The sequence below is a fragment of the Ochotona curzoniae genome, unplaced genomic scaffold, assembly GCF_017591425.1.
Source record: "Ochotona curzoniae isolate NIBS_2020 unplaced genomic scaffold, NIBS_Ocur_1.0 contig_3350, whole genome shotgun sequence".
NCBI classification, from domain to species: domain Eukaryota; kingdom Metazoa; phylum Chordata; class Mammalia; order Lagomorpha; family Ochotonidae; genus Ochotona; species Ochotona curzoniae.
In genome coordinates, this window is record NW_024465827.1 from 142,238 (window position 1) to 163,745 (window position 21,508).

At 39.0% G+C, this 21,508-nt stretch overlaps 3 protein-coding genes across 3 annotated transcripts; all 3 read left to right on the top strand.

Moving 5' to 3' along the window:
• Positions 1-243: 243 nt before the first annotated feature.
• LOC121156318 (olfactory receptor 2G3-like) lies at positions 244-1,185 on the top strand. The gene has a single exon (XM_040979941.1). It carries the CDS (start codon positions 244-246, stop codon positions 1,183-1,185), a length of 942 nt encoding a protein of 313 aa, XP_040835875.1.
• An 8,200-nt stretch (positions 1,186-9,385) lies between these two features.
• LOC121156330 (olfactory receptor 2G3-like) lies at positions 9,386-10,462 on the top strand. Its single transcript, XM_040979954.1, has 2 exons — positions 9,386-9,393; positions 9,520-10,462. Exons 1-2 carry the CDS (start codon positions 9,386-9,388, stop codon positions 10,460-10,462), a joined length of 951 nt encoding a protein of 316 aa, XP_040835888.1.
• A 5,869-nt stretch (positions 10,463-16,331) lies between these two features.
• On the top strand, positions 16,332-17,261 carry LOC121156331 (olfactory receptor 2G3-like). The gene has a single exon (XM_040979955.1). It carries the CDS (start codon positions 16,332-16,334, stop codon positions 17,259-17,261), a length of 930 nt encoding a protein of 309 aa, XP_040835889.1.
• Positions 17,262-21,508: the final 4,247 nt, after the last annotated feature.

Sequence of the window (21,508 nt, forward strand, 5' to 3'; positions counted from 1 at the left end):
TTTCATATAAATTATGAATTGCAAGCTATAAAAGGTGTGACTATATCATATATCATATCCTTTTAACACTCTTTTTCTGATTCTCTTTATTTTTTCTGTCATAAATTTTATCTTGATTTCTACTAGGTATTTTTCAGGAAATAAATTCACTTTCAAAATAAACTTAATGTGCCTTTCTGTTCTATTTTAAAATCAATGTTTTTGAATAACATTCCTATTTTCCTCCTTTTTTAAAACAACATTATGAGGATGCCCAACATAAGTGTCGAGAGAGAGTTCATACTGGTGGGCTTCTCTGATCATCCCCAGCTGGAAAAAATACTTTTTGTGCTTGTCTTAATGGCATACATTCTTACATTGTTGGGAAACACAACCATTATCCTGATCTCCTCTGAAGACCCTAAGCTTAAAACACCCATGTACTTTTTTCTTACTCAACTCTCCTTAGTTGACATCTGTTTTACCACCAGCATTGTCCCCCAGCTGCTCTGGAACCTAAAGGGACCAACCAAAACCATCACAGCCCTGGGATGCGCCATTCAGCTCTACGTCTCCCTGGCAACAGGATCCACTGAGTGTGTTCTCCTGGCTGTCATGGCTTTTGATCGCTATGCTGCCGTCTGCAAACCCCTCCACTATTCCACTGTGATGAACCCACAGCTGTGCCAGGCTCTCGCAGCAGTCGCATGGCTGAGTGGAACAGGAAATGCCCTCATCCAGGGCACCATCACCCTCCGGCTGCCTCGCTGTGGACACCGTTTGATCCATCACTTCTTCTGTGAGGTGCCCTCCATGATTAAACTTGCCTGTGTGGACATCCATGCCAATGAGGTCCAGCTCTTTTTTGCTTCATTGGTCTTGCTCCTTTTGCCCTTGGCCCTGATCCTGACATCCTATGGACTTATAGCCAGGGCCGTTAGTAGGATTAAGTCCGCGCAGGCCTGGCGCAAGGCCCTGGGGACATGTGGTTCCCACCTGATGGTTGTGTCCCTCTTCTTCGGGAGCATCACTGCTGTCTACATCCATCCCAACAGCTCTTACTCCCGTACTCGTGGCAGATTCATCTCTCTCTTCTACACAGTCATGACCCCAACGCTGAATCCCCTCATCTACACGCTGAGGAATAAAGACGTGAAGGGAGCCTTGGGGAGACTCTTTCAGAGAGACATAAGCACTAAGAAATGAAACACAGTAAATATTGATCCATTATTTGTGTCAAAGGCACTTCTGGCAGCCTCTCTCTCCACCAGCTGAAAAGGAAGAAATGCAACTTTGACAAGAAATGCTATTACATGGACTTAACCTCGGAACCACCTATGCTGTCTAATTGCTTTCTAAGCTTTCTTCTGGACCACATGTAACACAAAGTTTCCTCACACCTTGTAAGTGCCTGTTGTTCATATGACTTTGCTTTCTCACCTTCCCTCGCTTCATGTCTTTCACTTCAACCTGCCTCCTTCTATTTCTCTTTCTTCTCTTCCAGATCTTCTACTTATACTTTCTATTCCTTTCTTTCTTCCAATTTGTATTAACGTCTATGATCATTTTCTATAATACTTCTATGTTATACTCTTTTTCATTAATATTCTAGTAACTCCTGAAAATAACTGTCTTTCGTTTCCCAATTTGTCACAACAAGCTTTCATTCACCTTGTGCAGAACAATCTAGAGATTAGGCCAGAATATTTTGAATTTTTTAAGAATTATTTCATTTTTACTGGAAAGGCAGATTTACAAAGGGAGAGACAGAGAAAAATACCCTATCATCTGTCTACGGATCTACTCAAAAATGACTACAATGACTGAAGTTGAGCCAATCTGAAGCAAGGAAGCAGGAGCGTCTTCTAGGTCTCCTATGCAGGTGTGTGGTCTCAGGGCTTTGAGCCATCCTCTACTGCTCTCCCAGGCCACAAGCAGGGAGCTGGGTGGGAAGTAGAACAGAGCTCAAACACTAACAGGCACATGTATGGGATCCCAATGTATGCAAGGAGAGGATTTAGCCACTAAGCCATCACGCCATGCCAAATATTTTTATTTTGATGCTACAAAATTTTTTAGAGTTTCTACAATTTCTATTGAATATTCTCATGTGAAAGTTTACACCTGTAAAAAAAGAGTTGGCATTATTTTTTCTATATTGAACAAAATATTTAAAATGCAACATGTGTAATAAATGTGGTGATAAGTAATCAATGAATACCAGTTAACAAATTTTCAATCTTCTTTCCTGGTTATAGCATTCTTCCCATCATGATTTAAGAACTATACATTACTTTACATTGAATCTAATAAAAAGCCTTACCAATCTGTAACATAAGAACATAAGAACTAATCATGTAATGTGGTAATTTAAGACGATGTTTGAACTTAAAAAGAATATAATCTATATCCTGTTGCTTCTGTCCACTTACCAGCCACATGATTCTAAATAAATCGTTTCAGTCTGTTCATTGACACTGACATTGACCCCGAGGCTCACTCATTCCATCCCTAATGTGGGAACAATGCCAAAGGTTTGTTGTATTAAAGTAGTTAGTGGACATTTGATGAGAATATGTAAATGTTACAGTTATGATTAACAGATTATTGATTTTCTTAGTGATAATCACGATATTGGATTGAGAAGACTCAATGGCAAATATACAAATATTTCCCAGAATAATTTTCTTTCACTTGTCAAACAGCTTTGGACATGTGACCAATATGTTTGTTAGTTGCTTATAAAAATATGCCGCTTTTTAATAAACAATACAAGAGTAATAAATTCACTTTGATGCATTAGGATTGACTCAGGATTACATAGAATATAATACTTTGCATTGACTTCTGTGCTGTTTAAATCTCAGTATGAGGAAAAATGAATTCCTCACACTAATATAAAACTCAACTTCTAAACAAAGATATTCTGATGAAAACATTATACAGCACATCTCCCATTAAGTCATTTAACTTATCTCCTCAACTACAAATTAGATTCTCCTACTATGTATATAGCACTTCAGTTTCTCATTGATAAAGTTTTCCTAAAAAGGTGTCTTAATGAGATCCATTAGTCACTTACACAATTATGCATATTTTTCTTTAATTATTATAAAAACAATCGCATTTTTCTCATTACAATGTTGGCATTTTTTATTGGCACAACACACCTGCTTACTTCATCACGCTAAAATTCAATGAATAATACATTTCTTCATCTATTCCCTTTTCTTCAATCTAAGTTGCTCGATAATTACTTCGTTTCTTTAGAGACATTGTAATATTTTGTTAATTTTATTCATGTCAATATCCCTCTGTTCGTGTTTGTGCAATCTCTTGGGTCATTTGCCTCTACCAATTTCATAGGATGACTTTTGTAGAAAGATTTTCAGCTGTAGATTTTTCCTAGCATATCAATAAGTGATGGTTGTTCTGGTTCCAGGTAGCCTATAGTATGATGTGTGTTATTTTTTTTTCAACCATATTCAGCATTGTTCCTGTCTGTAGGCACCTCAGTGGTGTAGGCTGCAGTGGTTTTCAGGATTGCTCCATCTGCCAGAATGCAGCTGTCTTAGCTGGGGCAGATTTGCAGGTGTCTCTGGGAATATCATACTCAGCAGTGGGAGGTGGATGCACAGCAATCTCAGCATGAAGACAGAGTCACAGGTTCACTCAAGCATCTGTTGGCGTTGTGCAGCCATCAGTTACTGAGTTCTGAGCAGAGGTGGGGCTGCTGTGGTGAATCTGAGTATGTATTGCATTATATGCCTAATGAAGAAGCCAGAATGCCTACAAGTATCAGACAGCCATGTGGGTGCAAAGCTACATGAGTGGGTCTGGAAGCAGTGATCATAAGATTCTGGGAGCTATGAAGTCCATCACAAGATGCCTCAGGAAAGGTTTTGTAGGTGCTTCCTAAGACCAAGCATAGGTTGATCAGGCTATTCTGCTTCCTAGGGTCTTAGTACTATTCGTGGGGGCAGCTGTTTGCTTGCTAGGAACCTAAACAAGACATCACTATAACCAAGCTGTCCAGTTGCTTCCCAGATGAAGCATAAGATGGCATGGCATGCTTGCTACTCCTGGCAGATTCAGAGTGCAAGATGGAAATTGGGTGGAAAGGCTCATCTGATTACTTCAGCAGGGGTGAGGGCTCTTTGATTCTTTCCAAAGACTCCAATTGACTTGATCTCAGGAATGGTCAGTACAGCAGAAGCCTGGAAGAGAGAGGGACAAATATGTCCTGGGTTGATGCAGAACTTCCCATGTTGAGACCAGGCATTCTACAAACTGCAGGCCTACACAGCCTGAACACTTGACACTTGCTTTCCCATTCCCCTTCCCATTCATTGTCCTTGATTCTGGGTGGATTTCAAATGGATAGATGGGATATTGGATGCTGTGTTCTTGGTTCACTTCTGCACAAGATCATATGAATTTTCATACTGCACGACTGTGTTGTGACATTTCCTTGTAGTTCACTTGGGTTTGTTCTCAAACATCCCAATGGAAAGGTTGTTATTTCATTTGCTTATATCTTTTCTTAGCAAGCATGCCAGTCATTTCCAATACTTTATGTAAGTAAGGAAAAGTTTAACGTAGATTAATTGATGTTCTACCCAACTTCTGTGACATCATTTAGAAAAAACTATTTTTTAAGATTTATTTTTTTTTATTGGAGAATCAGATATACAGAGGGGAGGCGAACAGAGAGGAAGATCTTTCATACAGTGATTCACTCCCCAAGTGACCACAACAGCTGGAGCTGAGCCAATTCAAAGCCAGAAGCCAGGAGTTTTTCCAGGTCTCCCACATGGGTGCAGGGTCCCAAGGCTTTGGGCCATCTTTGACTGCTTTCCCAGGCCACAAGCAGGGAGCTGAATGGGCACGGCCACCGGGATTAGAACCGGTACCCATACAGGATTCCAGCGCATTAAAGGCCATCCTCAACTACTTCCCCAGGCCCACAAGTAGGGAGCTGAATGGGAAGCAGGGATGTCAGGATTAGAACTGGCACCAATACAGGATTCCACCACATTCAAGGTGAGGACCTTAAGCACTATGCTGTCGTGCCATGCCCATAAACAAATATTTTAATACTAACCAGAAAAGTAGACAGTGGTACCACAAGCATAAAAATTTGACTTATTTTAGTTTTGCTTTTTGATGCAATCATTTTGAGTGTTTTTTGGTATAAAATTTAGAGGTGTTAAACAGGAGCCAGCATTGTGGCACAGTGGGTAAAGCCACTGACTGCAATACTAGCATCCAGTAGGAGTGTTGGTTCATGTCTCAACTCCTCTGTTGCTCATTCAGCTCCCTGCCAATGCCCCAGGAAGGTAGCAGAAGTGGCCTCAGAGCTCAAGCTTCTGCCATCTTCATGCGAGAGGCAGATGGAATTCCAGATTCCTGGCCTCCCCCTTGGATCACCTCTAGTCATTGCACCATTTGGAGGATGAACATGCAAATCAAAAGTCGATCTTTCCCTTCCTCTCTGTTATTCTGCCTTTGAAATAAATAAGTTAATAGATTTTTAAAGCGAAGTAAATAAATAAAAGAGCTAAATAATGTGTGGACTGAAGGTATAGCATTTCTGTTTTGCAAATCCAAATTATGGTTCTAATCTAGAACACTAATTGTATTTAGCTACTACACTGGAAATTGAAGCATTTTCTTCTTTTGAGTCATTCATTGCCACTTCTAATACTTATAAATGAATTAAGAAAAGAAAATGTTACAATAATAATACAGTTGTACATTTTGCAGAGGGTTTTACAGTTTTTGCTTATTTATTTCTGTTCTAGTTTTTCTGGTAGTATTATTACATGTCCAAAGTTCAATTAAAGGAAAAATTTTCTTACTGAATTTCCTTTCTGACCATAATCATGAATAATTATTTTGTTTCATAATTATTATCAAAAATAGTTTTATAATATACAGGAAATGTTAAAAAAAAAAACTCAGTGACAATGACTGCATAGCAAAATCTAAGAAAAAAAGTTTTAGTTAGACTGAAGTCATAAACACTCAAGTAAATGATAAATATTATCATGGAGTGCGGTGAGGGCTGAAATATCATATATAATATGAAGGCTGATGGATAAATATGACATTTTCATTTTCAGCAGGAATATTGAAAATAGGATCATCGTGAAACAGTCATTTCATATTATTAAAATTGAGCTTATTTTCTAAAATAATTGTGTGCTGAGAAAAATATTAACCAATAATGTTACTTCAGACTAAGCTCAATCAAATAATAAAAGCAAGAAACTGTAAGAGACATGTGGTGCATAAAACCAGGAGTTCAATGAAGGAGAAGGGGAAGGTGATACTGTTCATCACATCAATGGAAATAAGAACACATGCACTTCAAGGGTCTGAGTTACTGGGAGAATTTGTCTATGATATTGTCTGTCTGAATATCCAGCAAGGCCCAGTGGGGAAATATTTGTGTGTGTGCTTTTCCCTTGAGAAACATTGTGCTGGACACCAAATAACTCCATGTTAATTAAACAGTTTGAAAATACAATTTCCCCAAGGTGTGGAGAAAGACTATGTCTTATGTATATTTTGTGTTTCTATTTTTATTTTCTCTAGGGAACTAGAGCGCAGTAAATGTTTATTTTCGACAGCTTATGGATCTTGGACAGTGCTATTTACTCCAGGTGAGAAACTCTACTGTCCTGAGGTTATGTCAACAGCAAGAGTCACCACAGTAACAGACATACACAGAAGAGGACCTGAAGGAGGTAAGTGGCCTCTAAAAGACACACAGCTTCGCATCTTGCTCCTTCTTGAATTTCTCCAATCACATTACGCAAAATTGGCTTTTCTACTGATGCACCTTATCTCTCTAACAGAGTTTTATTCAAGAGTCTGTTCTGGTGACATGACAATTACACAGCATCACTGGAAATAATTGCTGTTCACATAAGGAGGAAAACCAGAAAAGGGAGCAGAGGAAGGAAAGTCTTTCATTTTGTTCATGCTTTAGTTCTGGAAAGACAGCACTTCACAACTCTATTTTTGTATAAAAGTGTCTGTACTCACGTATGTTTCCATAGAGACTTCTGTTCTACTGGAGTGTCAGATATTGTCCAGAGACCCCTCAAGCAAGTCAAACTTGAATCATGAAGGCAAAGGTTGCACATACATCACCAAGATCTAAATTTGGCTCTCTGGAAGCTAGAGAGAAGAGAGTGACTCCTCAAAACAATCAGAACAAAAAATAAAGTAAGTAGTGGGTGAGAGGAGAGGGTTCGCCTTTATGATTCCTATACACCCAAGGATCTATAAGGCATCATCCTCCTATATAAAATCAATATGCTGCTTTGTAGTCATTTAACCAGTTAGATGTTTCAAACCGTTATGTTATAGAGCAAATATATTCTTTTTTATTTATTTGTCATTTAAATCTCAGTGAAGCTAAAAAAGAGAAAAATACCAAAATAGGTAGTACATGATATAAAGTTACAGAGACCAAAAATGAGCTGGAAACTAATCGGTGAATTGTCTAACAGGCTGTCAATTCAATGAGTCTCAAAATCACTTTTGATTCTCTACTATCATTTCAGGAAGCACACTGACAAGATCCTCGATGCAGCTGTCTCATGCCCAGAGCTGGAACCCGAATGCTTGAGCCATGGCTGCTGCCTCCCAGGGACCTCGGTGCCAGGGTGGGCTCTGAATCCAGGCATCGTGCTGTGGGATGCAACTGCTAGAACATCCTAACCCTAATCAGAATTCATTATAAGGTATAGAAGCAGCTAAGCACTTACCTCCAGATTTTAAATTTTTTAAGCTTCATTCATCACTTTTAGAACATAATTTTGATCTTTGAAATATTGTCACATCTGAGTACAATGACAAATCACCATTATTTCTAAAGAGTACATTAGTCAACAATGTGCTGCCAACTTGGAAGTACAGATGACAGTATCGTAAAAAAAAATTGTAAATGAAGATTTCTGCAGGAATGTTAATGGCAATATAGACTTTATACTTCAGTGCCACAATGAAAATCATTTTACAATGAGCTGTCAAGGATCTATTTTCTTCCATGATTTCATCAAATGCTATTACCTCATTCTTAAGTGAGTGTATATAGATGAATTTTTTCTTCATATGTATCAATAACGTTATATGGTTATTTATCTCACCAAATGCATGCCTGTTTGAGACTTTGTGCCCATGAGCTTTTATTTCCACATGTCACTAATTACTTACCATCCATTTTAAGGAACAACATAGTTTGTGTTAGATAAGCATAAGTCCGTCATTAAAGCAATTGTAAAATCACTTAGCTTCCATCTATGCTAAAAATCACCAAGGCTTGTCCCTCCATCAGTCAAATCAGATAGCTAAATGTAAAAACAAAATGACTCACTTTATAAATTAAAAAAAACTAACAGACACAGAATAAATATCATTAATTTGCTTCCCAGACACCTCAGAAATATCCATTTTTTTTCAATAAGATTTCTATCAGAATGGACAATGAGCACTCAAAATCCATTCAATGCTGAATATTAAAATTGATCACAGAACTTATCTTAAGTTCATGAAATGTGTGTATTATGTAATAACCATGTGGGCATTTCAAAGTCTGTTTTAGTTCCACTTTTGAAATGTGTAGTATTAGAGTGTGTTTTTCCCTTCCACTTCTTCTGAATGACTGTTTAGCACCTACATTGGAAACTCCCACTCTCACCTTTCAGTAGCTTCTCTTTAATAATAATTAGCAAGGACCCGGTGCGATAGTATAATGGTTAAGGTCCGGGCCTTGAATGAGCTGGGATCTCATAGGGGCACCGTTTGTATTCCTGACAGCTCCCCTTCCCATCCAGCTCCCTGCTTGTGGCCTGGGAAAGCAGTGGAGGATGGCTCAAAGCCTTGGGACCCTTCACCCATGTGGGAGGCCTGGAGGAAGCTCCTGGCTCCTGGCTTCAGATCTCCACAGTATTTGCCATTGCGGCCACTTGGGGAGTGAATCATTGGATGGAAGATCTTCCTCTCTGTCTCTCCTCCTCTCTGTATATCTGCCTTTCCAATAAAATGAATAAATATTTTTAAATAATAATAATAATAATTAGCAAAAGGGGGGAAGAGAAGATCACATGAAAAAGAAAGATGGGCCAAATGCTTATTGAAATGAAAAGCAATGACAGCAGACACCTCATCTGTTACTAATCAATTACTTTTTATTATTTTTATTTGCTTTGAAGGTAGATAGACAGGCAGAGATAGCTTTCCTTCTACTGGTTCACTCCCAATTGCCCACACAGTTGGGAGTGAATCAGATGAAATCCAGGAGCCAGAACTCAGTTCAAGTTGTCCACCTCGGTTACTGAAATGCCTGAGCCTGTTTTTGCCCAACAAGCCCATGGAGAGGAAGTGGGATCACATGTGGATGTGGGATTCAAATTTCCATTCTGATATGGGACAGGAGTGTCACAGCTGGTGTCAATCACTGTAATAATTCCTGTACTAGATTTCATAATGAACCTTTTTCCTGTCTGCTTTTACCTTTTGCCCTAGAAGACTAATGGAACAAAACAATGAAACCTCTTGGGGAGACTTCATTTTGCTTGGATTCTCAGACCAGCCCCAAGTGGAAGCCATCCTTTTTGTGGTAGTGTTGATATCTTATCTTCTGACACTTGTGGGCAACACAGCCATTATCCTGGTCTGCTGCCTGGACTCCCAGCTGCACACACCTATGTACTACTTCCTCACAAACCTTTCCTTTCTTGATCTTTGCTTCACCACCACCATAGTTCCCCAGCTGCTGTGGAACCTGAAGGGACCAGCCAAAACCATCTCCCCCATGGGCTGTGCCGTACAACTCTATGTGTCTCTCTCCTTGGGTTCCACTGAATGCGTCCTCCTGACTATCATGGCATTTGACCGCTATGTAGCTGTCTGCAGACCTCTCAATTACACGACCATCATGCACCCATCATTTTGCAAGGCCTTGGCAGTAATATCTTGGCTGAGTGGAGTAGGAAACACCCTCATCCAAAGCACCATCACACTTCAGCTTCCTCGGTGTGGCCATCGGCAGCTCCATCACTTCTTGTGTGAGGTGCCCGCCATGATTAATTTGGCTTGTGTCGACGTCCATGCGAATGAAGTACAGCTTTTTGTGGCTACGTTAGTTCTCCTCCTTCTTCCCATGACATTGATAGTGATCTCCTATGCACTGATTGCTCGAGCCGTGATAAAGATTAAGTCATCTCAAGCTTGGCGCAAGGCCCTAGGGACTTGTGGTTCACATCTGCTGGTCGTGTCCCTTTATTTTGGTACCAGCTCAGTCATATACATTCAACCAAAGAGAGCCTATGGCCACAGCCAAGGCAAGTTCCTCACACTCTTCTACACTGTTGTGACTCCCACCCTGAACCCCCTCATATACACCCTGAGGAACAAAGAAGTGAAAGGAGCACTGAAGAGACTGCTAAGGAGAGAGAAAACTTTCTAATCAGAAATAAGGAAGCAGTGACTATTGCTGGAAATTGATTGAAGACATGTAATTTTAAAAAACTAACCCCACGTGATTTGTGCATATGGTACTTACCTCTTTTGCTGTGCTTATGACAGTATAGTTAATGTGTCTAGAAAGAGAACATTTAGATTCAATGTCTATGGTTTATGCAACCATGTTTTTCACACTGTCTTACCACATATATTTGGGAATGGGCATTTAGGTTACAATGCCCATCTTCACTTTGGAGTCCCAGATCCTTCTCCTTTCTCCAATTTCATGATAGAGCAGACTGTGACAAGCAGTAGTGCTGGCTCAAGTAACTGTATTCCCAATACATTCAAAACCTGGATTGAGTCCTTACTCGCTGGCTCTGATTACATCCCAGGCCCAGCAAAAAACAGAAAATAGGGGAGTGAATGTTCTGAAGGGAGCTGTTTGGCTCTCTACCTATCTGACTTTCCCGCTATCAAAATATGTTGACAGTGAAATTATTCACTGTGCATATTACACAGAAGAAAAGTCACTTTGTTCTTTTGTTTCTGCTTCCCATAGCCCAGTCACTGTTTTTTTCATAGTCCTGAATGGCATGTTTATAATGGCTCATTATTTTTTCACATAAGTTTCAAGTAATGAAAGGTACACTTTTAGTAACACTTGCATTGTTAAAACAGGTACCTGCCTTCCGCCATCACTGATTGGAATTAAAGCCTTTGAATTCCCAATCTCCAGTGTGAGCCTGTCTGAAAGCCAGCAGAGAGTCTAAGTGTCGTGAACTTCTCAAGGGCTCCACTTTGTACATGTTTCTCTAGACTGACAAATGTGGCTTTCCAACTTGCCGGGGTACAACTCTGCAGATGGACAAGGGAGATGAACCCTTATTAAATGAGCTACAACTGATAGTCAAAGATTATGCTATTACAACTGTGGATGAGGGATCTTCAGAAAGTTAACAGAAATGCATGTCAACAGAAAAATGTAAAAATTGAACATATATTTTAGAGGAAAAATAAATTTTTAATTCTGTTTTCTGTTATTCTTCTCTGTTCCTCTTATTTTCATCCTCTGTGGGAACAGTAAAATTGGCTTTGCATAGAATTCAAAGTTACATTAAGACTCGTTGTGGTGATTCACCAGACTAATCCTCCACCTGCAGCATCAGCACCCTACATTGGCACCAGTTCTAGTCCCAGTTGCTCCACTTGCAATCCAGCTCCCTGCTTCTTGCCTGGGAAGGCAGCAGAGGATGGGCAAGTCCCTGAGCTCATGTGGGAGAGCCAGAAAAAGCTACTATCTCCTTAGTTTGGATTGGCTCAGCTCTGGCCATTTTACAACTTAAGGAGTCTACCAGTAGACTCACAACACCTGTGGACCTTATGTGACGAGATCAGGGTAAAGCCAGGCTGGATTGACAGCTCCTATTGGTGCAAGCATAGATCAAAGAGGGTAAGGGTTGCTTGGACTTTGCCACAGCATCAGCTGGCAGATGCTGGCACTGGGGGCTAATTCTGTCAAGCTAAACTGAGCAGGAACCTCAGAGCTTACCCCACGCTGGGAACCTGGGATGGATAGGAGGCTGGGTAGGTTTCTCCCTTTATTCTCCCCTTACCCCAGATCTAGAAAAATAATAATAATAATGATAATAATAATAATAATAATGCAGAAACAATTGTCTTATCCACTTTCTGGTGCCCTTGACCCTTTATGCCTTGATAAACTATGTAAAGATTGTCAGAATAAAATAATAAAAAAAAAGAAAATTTTGAGCTCTATCTCCTTCTCTTTGTAAATCTCTCTTTCAAAAAAAAATAAATATTTGCTAAAAGCTACATTCAAATTATAACTCATATTCTTCGTTTCATAAGGCAAAACTGACCATCTCAGGACACTCTTCCCCTTCAGCTCATTTTCATTATGATGTCACTTCCTCTTTGCCATTCATCCTGCCAATCACTGTGTCACACCCACTGTTCCCTTTCACTGGATTACAGTGCATTCCTGAATAAGAATTTTTCCCTAAAAGAATATTATTTTATATGAAACACATTTTCAACAGCAAAATTTAAGTGCTCTGTAAATTTTAAATACATCAAACTTGTATAATTTGAATGATAATATATTTGGAAAGTAATACATGTGTTTCCATGAATAAAATAATGCATTAAAATTATAATAAAAATCAGGCCTGGTATGATGGCTCAGTGGCTAAATCCTCACCTTGTAAGCAACAGCATCACATACAGGCACCAGTTTGTGTCAAAACTTCCACTTCCCATCCAGCTCCTCTATTATGGCCTTAGGAAGCAATAGAAGACCGTCCAAAATCATGGGACCCTGCACCCACATGGGAGACCCAAAAGAGGCTTCTGGTTTCATATTGGCTCAGTTCTGGCCATAGCAGCCATTTGGGGAGAGAACCAACAAAAAAGAGTATCATTTTTATTTATTCATTTATTTTTATTGGGAAGTTAGGTATACAGAAAGGAGGAAAGACAAAAAAGAGCTTCTGTCCTCTGATTCGCTCTCCAAATGGCCAAAATGGCCAGAGCTTACTGGATCCAAAGTCAGAAACTGAAAGCTTCTTACAGGTTTCTCACATGGGTGCAAAGTCCCAAGGCTTTGGGCCATCCTTGACTGCTTTCCCATCCTACAAGCAGGGAGTTAGATGGGAAGCAGGAATGCAAGGACAGGAACCTGTGCCCCTCCCATGAAATGGGAAGACTTAAGCCTAGACAGATGATCTTTATCTATGTCTCTCCTTTTCTCTGTAATTCTGTTGTACCTTTCCAAGAAAAATGAATGAATCTTTATAAAAATTGTCATATAATAGAATGAAAAATGCTCATTAGCTATCATAATAAGCAGAGAGAGAAATATTAACTTTATATATACAAATTAAACAAAGGCAGAAAAATCAATGAATATTGTAATACAAAGGATAAATTCATAATAAATATGAAAATGGAATGTAAATGGAAAACAGCACACAATTGAAAGGATTCATAACTTTGGTAAGAAACAATACAGCTGAGCTGTTGACAAAATGGATTAAGAAAAAATCACAGGCCCGGTGTGGTAGCCTAACAGCTGAAGTCCTTGCCTTGCACAGGTCTGGATCCCATATGGGCACTGGTCCTAATTCTGGCAACACTGCTTCCCATCCAGCTCCCTGCTTGTGGCTTGGGAAAGCAGTCAGGGACAGCCCAAAGCCTTGGGACCCTGCATACGCATGGGAGACTTGGAACAGGATCCAGGCTCTTGGCTTCAGAGTGTCTCAGTTCCACCACTGAGGTTACTTGGGGAATGAATCATCAGATGGAAGATCTTCCTGTCTCTCTCTCGTCCTCTCTATATATCTGCCTTTCCAATGACATTAAATAAATCTTTAAAAATTACTATAAGTAACAAAAATGAAATACAACTATAAAGCTCAAAGTGCATAAAAAGAAATGAGAAGTTATTATGCATAACTGCACACTTGGAAGAACAATGGGAATTTAAGAACAATGAGACAGAGTTGAGGGCAGAAAAGCATTTAGATTGGTAAGGGTGGGTTCAGGTAGAGTTGGTGTAAACTCAAGAGAGTGTGAAATATCAGGCATAGAACAAATTAGGAGAGGAAGTTAGAAGAAAGAAACTATGTGCAAATAGAGAGAAAAGAGGAATTTTGGGAAATCAAGCTAAAAAGTATTCTAAGACTTCCCAATAATCTTAATATAAACAACCTCTTCAAATTTCTTTTATTTACATTCAAAAGTTAGAGTTGCAGAGAGGAGGGGAGACAGAAAGAGAGTTCTACTATCTTCTGGTTATCCTGCAAGTGGAATCAGCATGAGGGAACCAGGAGCTTCTTCTGGGTCTCCCATGCACATTCAGGGACCCAAGAATTTGGACAAATCAGTATCTAACTCCAAGGTATTAGCTGTAGAGTAATGTCATAGAAATGTAAAGTTATAAGAAAAAATTGAAAGTTCTCAGCAAGATGGATATTTTACACCCCTATGTAGAAGTGCTATCTGGCAGAACTGAATGGAAATCAAGGTTAGAGCACATACAACATCATTGGTGAAAATCTAACATGAATATAGCAGAAAACTCAACACTGAGAAACTGTGGGACAGAAGTTAAACATCACTGCTTTGTTTTTGTTTTGTTTTCCCAGGACTTACTGAAAGACCAGAGAGCCAAATGTATTTTAGTACAATCACCTGGGAACTGGGAAGTGTATCTTTGGTTAATACAGAGTCTGGTATTAATGACCACGTGGGGCAACTGAGTCCTGGGACTCAGTTTTGGATCCAGTGGCCTAAATTCTCTCTCAAGCATTCCTGATTTGCTGGTCTCCAGGGATTTTCAAACTCACATAAAGCCCCACTCCAATACCTGGGTGTTAGATACTGATCCATCACTTCAAGGTAACAACACTTTGAAGCCTAGGTCATAATTTCCTTCCTAAGTTGAAATGTGATTTTTGATATGAAAAATGTAGAAAATGCCCTTGTTTTATTTCATTCACTTTGATTCATGCCTTTATCTTGTTCCACGATTGTTAATGTACAGTTATAAATTGAGAATCTAGATTCAAGTGATGTTCATTTGTATCAGATAAAACAGTGTGTTACATATATGCTCATAACCTTAGCAAACAGTAACACAAAATGTTACACAAATCTAAAATGAATTTGTTTTTAAATTAAAACCCCATCATCCTGATCTCACTGCTTTCTCTTACATTTGTATGTAGATATGTGTTTATTACATAAAGTATGTGGACATTTTGGCAGAGTAAGTATGGTGGTACCAAGCAGGCTGTATTGAACAGATTGGAATATGAGTGATTTGTCTGATTTTAATTTATTCTTTTAAAAAATGAAATGAGTATGACTAAGTGGGTGAAAATTAACCAATATCAAGAAACTAAAAATAATACTACATTTATGTAATCGTATATGTTTGTTTTTATGTATTTAATACACACACACAAGCTAACTATCCCCTTGGTTCACTCCTGACAAATTCCTTCATGCTCCTATTTTTTGTACTTTTCTGTTCTCCATTGCTGATCACTTGGAGACTCCTGCAGTTCCCACATCTCTCACCTGCCTCTTATTTTGACTTCATTTCCACTGAGCTCTACTGAATATTATTTTTAACCTAGTGAATTTTCATAATACATATAATAACTGCTTTGTATACTTATTTCTGTGAATAATTCTCACTCCAAGTAGTAAGACAAAATTGGGATGTACAATTATTATTCAGGAAGAATTCTAAGATCTAAGTGTTCTGTGCTGTTCTCATGTAGAGAGCGCTTGTGCTAAATAGGGAGCATGAATACAAACTCCCTTCATGCTTTGCACAGTCATATGCTAACATTGCATTTATAACCATTTAGAATTTTTAACTTCCATTACACATCTTGATATTTCAGTATTCTGGCCATTTTTCCAAAAACCTCATAAAGTAACTGCTCATCATTTGCTTAATTCAAAAGCCATATTCGTGGATTTTTCCATTTAATTTTAATGTTTACCATAAGCCTGTAAATTAAATAATATACTTTCTTCCATGAACATTCCTTTTCATTTTGAACTGTCTTCTGAGCTAAAGTTCAGCTCATCTTCAAATAGCTGTATTTCAGGAAAATTCTTTGCTTTCCCAATAGCCTGAATGTGCCACCTTCAGAGTGTCATCTTTAATGCCACCTGATTTGGTGTCTGGAGGATAGTGCATCATAATTTGCTCAATAGATCCCTGAATTTTCTCTCAGTGTTTCAAAGACTGATAGCATGATGTGTAGTCAACACATTTTTTACTCACTGCTTTCTTCTTATGCTTTTGTCCTTTAAGGAACATGGTGATTGGCATGGCCAATAACAGTGTCAAAGGAAATTTCATTCTGGTGGGCTTCTCTGATCAGCCCCAGCTGGAAAAGATTCTCTTTGTAATTGTATTATTCTGTTTTCTTCTTAACCTTGTGGGAAATACAACCATTATCCTGATCTCCTCTGTAGACCCTAAGCTTAAAACACCCATGTACTTTTTTCTTACTCAACTCTCCCTAGTTGATATGTGTGTTACCACCAGTATTGGTTCTCAGCTCCTATGGAACCTAAAGGGACCAGCCAAAACCATCACAGCCCTAGGATGTGCCATTCAGCTCTACGTCTCCCTGGCAACAGGATCCACTGAGTGTGTTCTCCTGGCTGTTATGGCTTTTGATCGCTATGCTGCCGTCTGCAAACCTCTCCACTATTCCACTGTGATGAACCCACAGCTGTGCCAGGCTCTCGCAGCAGTCGCATGGCTGAGTGGAACAGGAAATGCCCTCATCCAGGGCACCATCACCCTCCAGCTGCCTCGCTGTGGACACCGTTTGATCCATCACTTCTTCTGTGAGGTGCCCTCCATGATTAAACTTGCCTGTGTGGACATCCATGCCAATGAAGTCCAGCTCTTTTTTGCTTCATTGGTCTTGCTCCTTTTGCCCTTGGCCCTGATCCTGACATCCTATGGACTTATAGCCAGGGCCGTTAGTAGGATTAAGTCCGCGCAGGCCTGGCGCAAGGCCCTGGGGACATGTGGTTCCCACCTGATGGTTGTGTCCCTCTTCTACGGGAGCATCACTGCTGTCTACATCCATCCCAACAGCTCTTACTCCCGTACTCGTGGCAGATTCATCTCTCTCTTCTACACAGTCATGACCCCAACGCTCAATCCCCTCATCTACACGCTGAGGAATAAAGACGTGAAGGGAGCACTGAGAAGGTTATTTCACAGAGACCCAAACCCGTAAGCAATGAAACAAAGCCAAAACAAGCAGTGGTGAATTCTTCTTTCCTTCCTTTCTTCCCTTCTTCCTTCATATTTCCTTTCTTTCTTTCATCCTTCCTTTTCATATTATTTTTGTCTTTGTTTTTTTTTATAATGTACTTTTAGCCATTTTCTGATTATTCTACATTGTATTTCTTCCCATTATTATTCCAGCAATTACTGGAAATTTCAAATCTACAAAACTCTTTGTCACTACAAAATCCTCTGGGATTTTTTTTTTTTTTTGGTGTGAAAACTAGAGATTAGACTAGGTAATTTGGATTTTATCTTTGTAAGTTTCTTAAACATGTGCAAATTTTTTTGACATCTTTATATTCTAGTTTACATATGAAAAAGTATGAGTTTCCCAATTATGCTGATTAAAAGGTAATACATATTAAATACCCTGTAATCAATTATCAAGAAATACTAATAAACAGATATTATTTCTTCCACTCTTCTTGTCATAGTGTTCTCCTTATGTTATTATTTTCAAGTACACCTTAAAATTTTGTCTTTTTAATAATTTATGTTTTTGTCAATAGAAAAAGATTAACATGAAAATATAAAACAGCTTAACTCATGTTATTGCTAAATGGAAGTAATTATTTTCTTTACTATTGTTAAAAGATATTTTTACTGACTGTGGTAAAGTTGAAAATCTTACCTATAAAAGGAGAGATACTGTAGCGTGCATCATCTCTATACTATTTGTTTTCTAGCTGTATAATCCTCAGTGAATCATTTACTTTATTATTTTATATTTAACATAAGGCCAACCATAGAGGTTATTGTATTTCAGGAATAGTTGTGTTGGAAGACATAGAGTATGGATCTACAACATGTCATTTAGTGTTAATAAACCCTGTTGTTTTTCTGAGTGATAATCATAATGACACATTCGATAAATCTAATTGCAAATATACATATATTCTCCAGCACAGATTGTATAGTGTCTGGTGACTAACAACAATTTTGAAGTTTATTTTCAATAAGCAAGTGGGTACTACTTTGATGTGTGACCACATGTCAGTTGTTTTCTGTCAACATGCACATTTTCATAGACAAATCAGAAGCTCTTCATTTGTTCTGAAGTAATGCTTTTGACTCAATTGTGAAATGATGATCATCAGTCAGCTGAGATATTTGATTCTGCCTTTGATTTCTATAGCTTCTAAATCCCAAAGTATGTGGAAAACTCAATCCTCCTATAACCCAAAAAACGTAAATCTAGACAAAGATGTGCATATCCAAAAATAATACAGCACACCTCATATTTAGTTCATTGAATTTATCTTCCTACGTATAAGTTGAATTCAACTCCTGTAGCTACATGAGATAGAGTCCTGACAGAGTTCTGAAAAGCTAGATTGTTATGATCTAACAATTATCTGCATTTAGTTTTTTCTTGTATTTAGTGTTTAAAAGTCATTTCATTCCTGTATTATACTCAGAAATGTTCTTTTTGTTTTCATGATATATTTTTCTTCCAAAATTCAATTAATAATGTTTATATTTAACAGCCGTATTAAAGTGAAATTTGCACTTTCTATAAGGATAAGTTTCTACCAGTCATGATACGAGATAAAAATGGAATGCAGAAGCCCAAAACTCATAGGGTAAAAGTCTGAGGTGAAATTAACTCAAAGCAGGGGGAGGCAAACTTCCCCTTATACAAGGTTGAGGGGTGCGTCTTTCCAAAGAGCCTGCTGATGATTTCTTACGAAATGGTATGTATATGCATGCCTAAGACAACTTACAAAGAGCAACCCCAGATGCCAGGTGGAAATACCTCATGACCAAGATGAAGCTTCTCAGATCTTTGGGAAATACACATTCACTTAACAAAGGTCTACACTACCTTTTGGTTGTCAGGCTCTCATAGTGTGTTTCATTCTCAGTATTCTTAGAAAGAGCAAATTCTCCAGCCAAGATACTCCCAATGAAAGCACCACCATCATCAGTATCATTTTATAAATAGACTTTTTTTCTACCTTCTTAAACATTATAAAGAAAACTTTTGGGCCCGGTGCGGTGGCACAAGTGGTTTTAAGGTCCTCGCCTTGCACGCCCGGGATCCCATATGGGCACCGGTTCTATCCCAGCAGCCCCGCTTCCCATCCAGCTCCCTGCCTGTGGCCCGGGAAAGCAGTCGAGGACGGCCCAAAGCTTTGGGACCCTGCACCTGCGCCCCCGGGGGAGACCCGGAAGAGGCTCCTGGCTTCAGATCGGCATAGCATCGGCCCGTTGCGCTCACTTGGGGAGTGAATCATCGGATGGAAGATCTTCCTCTCTGTCTGTCCTCTCTGTATATCCGCCTTTCCAATAAAAAAAAAATAAAAATAAATCTTTAAAAAAAAAGAAAACTTTTATTACCATATGATACTATATATTTCTGGAACACAATGTTATTTCTCAAAATTTGTAATCAACAATAAGTTTGTATCAAAGAAAATAAAACTGCTATCTCTTCCATTTACAAATTCATTTTAGATCAAAATGCTTCTAAAAGCTGATGGGTGAGGTCATACATCAACATAATAGCAAATTTTTGGTCACTCATATAATCAGTTGTAACGATGCATCTTTCTGTGCTTATCACTAGGAGGGAAGATAAGTTTCTACCTCTGTTCACAAATAATATATAATATGCCTATAACATATCAATGCTGTTTAAAGCAATTAAAGGGCAATTTAAGGTTATGTTAGCTGCAAGTATATTCAATGTCTACATATCTGAGAAATTTTAGTAAAAGACAGGCCCTTTACTGAATAATGTGTATTGTCTTGAAGGAAAAAAAATGAAACTATCAATATACATAAGCTAAAAATTATATTTCAGGGCACAATGAGCTGAATGTACACCATCTCCAAAAGACAGAAGTCAGGTTATTGTCTTCCAAAGATACGTATCGGGAATAAAGCTACATAGCATCCTAAACGTTTACAATTTCAACAGTATGGAACTTATTGAAATTTTTCTGTTTTTTAATCCTTATAATCAGCAACGTAAATATTTGTATAAAAATAATCGGGGGACTAGCATGACGACTATCTTGGCCTTACGCACAACAGATTCACATACAGGCACCAGTTTGAATCCTAGCTGCTCAACTTCTGTTCCCGCTCACTGCTTGTGGCCTGGGAAAGTAGTAGAGAATGGCCAAAGCCTTGGGACCCTGCACTCATTCAGGAGACCTGGAAGAAGCTCCTGATTCCTGCCTTTGGATCAGCTCAGCTCCAGCATTGCAACCACTGTGGGAGTACACCAGCAGACGGAAGAACTTTTTCTCGATATCTCCTTCTCTGTGTAAATCTGACTTTCCATTGAAAGTACTTATTTTTAAAAAAAACTGTAAATGTGCAAAAATATTTATTACCATTCTTTTATAAAAGTCACAAATTTCACATTGAATTTAAAATGCCATACTAATACCAGTTACCAGCACTGATTAGATCCTTCCCACTCGTAGGTCTCACTGTGGAGCAGACACAGAAAGCCTGTTCTCCAAAGCTACCTCTTGTACCTGCCTTCCTCTCCCACTATCTGAAGATGAAACAAGTCTCAGGGATCATGGTGCTGGAATGGACACAGAATGTACAGCCTAACAAGATCAGTCTCAGACACAGAAGGATCAAAACCCACGACACTGTGGACGATGAACTGCTGTGCTTTATTTGTGGCTTGAAATTGCTGCAGCCAACTAGAAAGGATTCTGGTTAGAACACAGGTCTGTTCAGCCATTGTTCACTGCTTGGCATCAATATAGGTCTTCCTGCTATGCCCATGAGTATTAACCAAGAGACAGAGGGCATTGGGTTTCCCCAGTATTTTCGCATGAGGCTGGTCAGAACGGACTTCTCATGCACTCACTGTCATATCTGGGAGCATGTTTTTCTTTCAAGGGAAGGGGACTTTAGCCAGGATGTGCTACTGAGGTGGAGGTAGCAGTTAGGCTACCAAAACTGGTGTTAAGCTGAGATACATGTGGTTGTTAAAGTCTGGGTACTCCAATGTTGCAGCCAACAGGGGTGTAGTCTGGCACATGGATCCTTCCTGCAGAGGATGTGTGTTTCCACCTGGCTCTTAAACTGGTCTAGAAGCTCTAATGGCAGACACTGGCCTGGGGACAGGAACTATAAGGCTCTTCCCAGTACTGGGGTTCACCATGGTAGGCCTGGTCCTGGGTTCCAAGTATAAATTCCAAGTATAAATACCTTCAATTCCCT

Excerpts from the sequence above, each read along its gene's own strand:
- LOC121156318 (XM_040979941.1), top strand. The coding sequence starts at position 244 with ATGAGGATGCCCAACATAAGTGTCGAGAGAGAGTTCATACTGGTGGGC.
- LOC121156331 (XM_040979955.1), top strand. The coding sequence starts at position 16,332 with ATGGCCAATAACAGTGTCAAAGGAAATTTCATTCTGGTGGGCTTCTCT.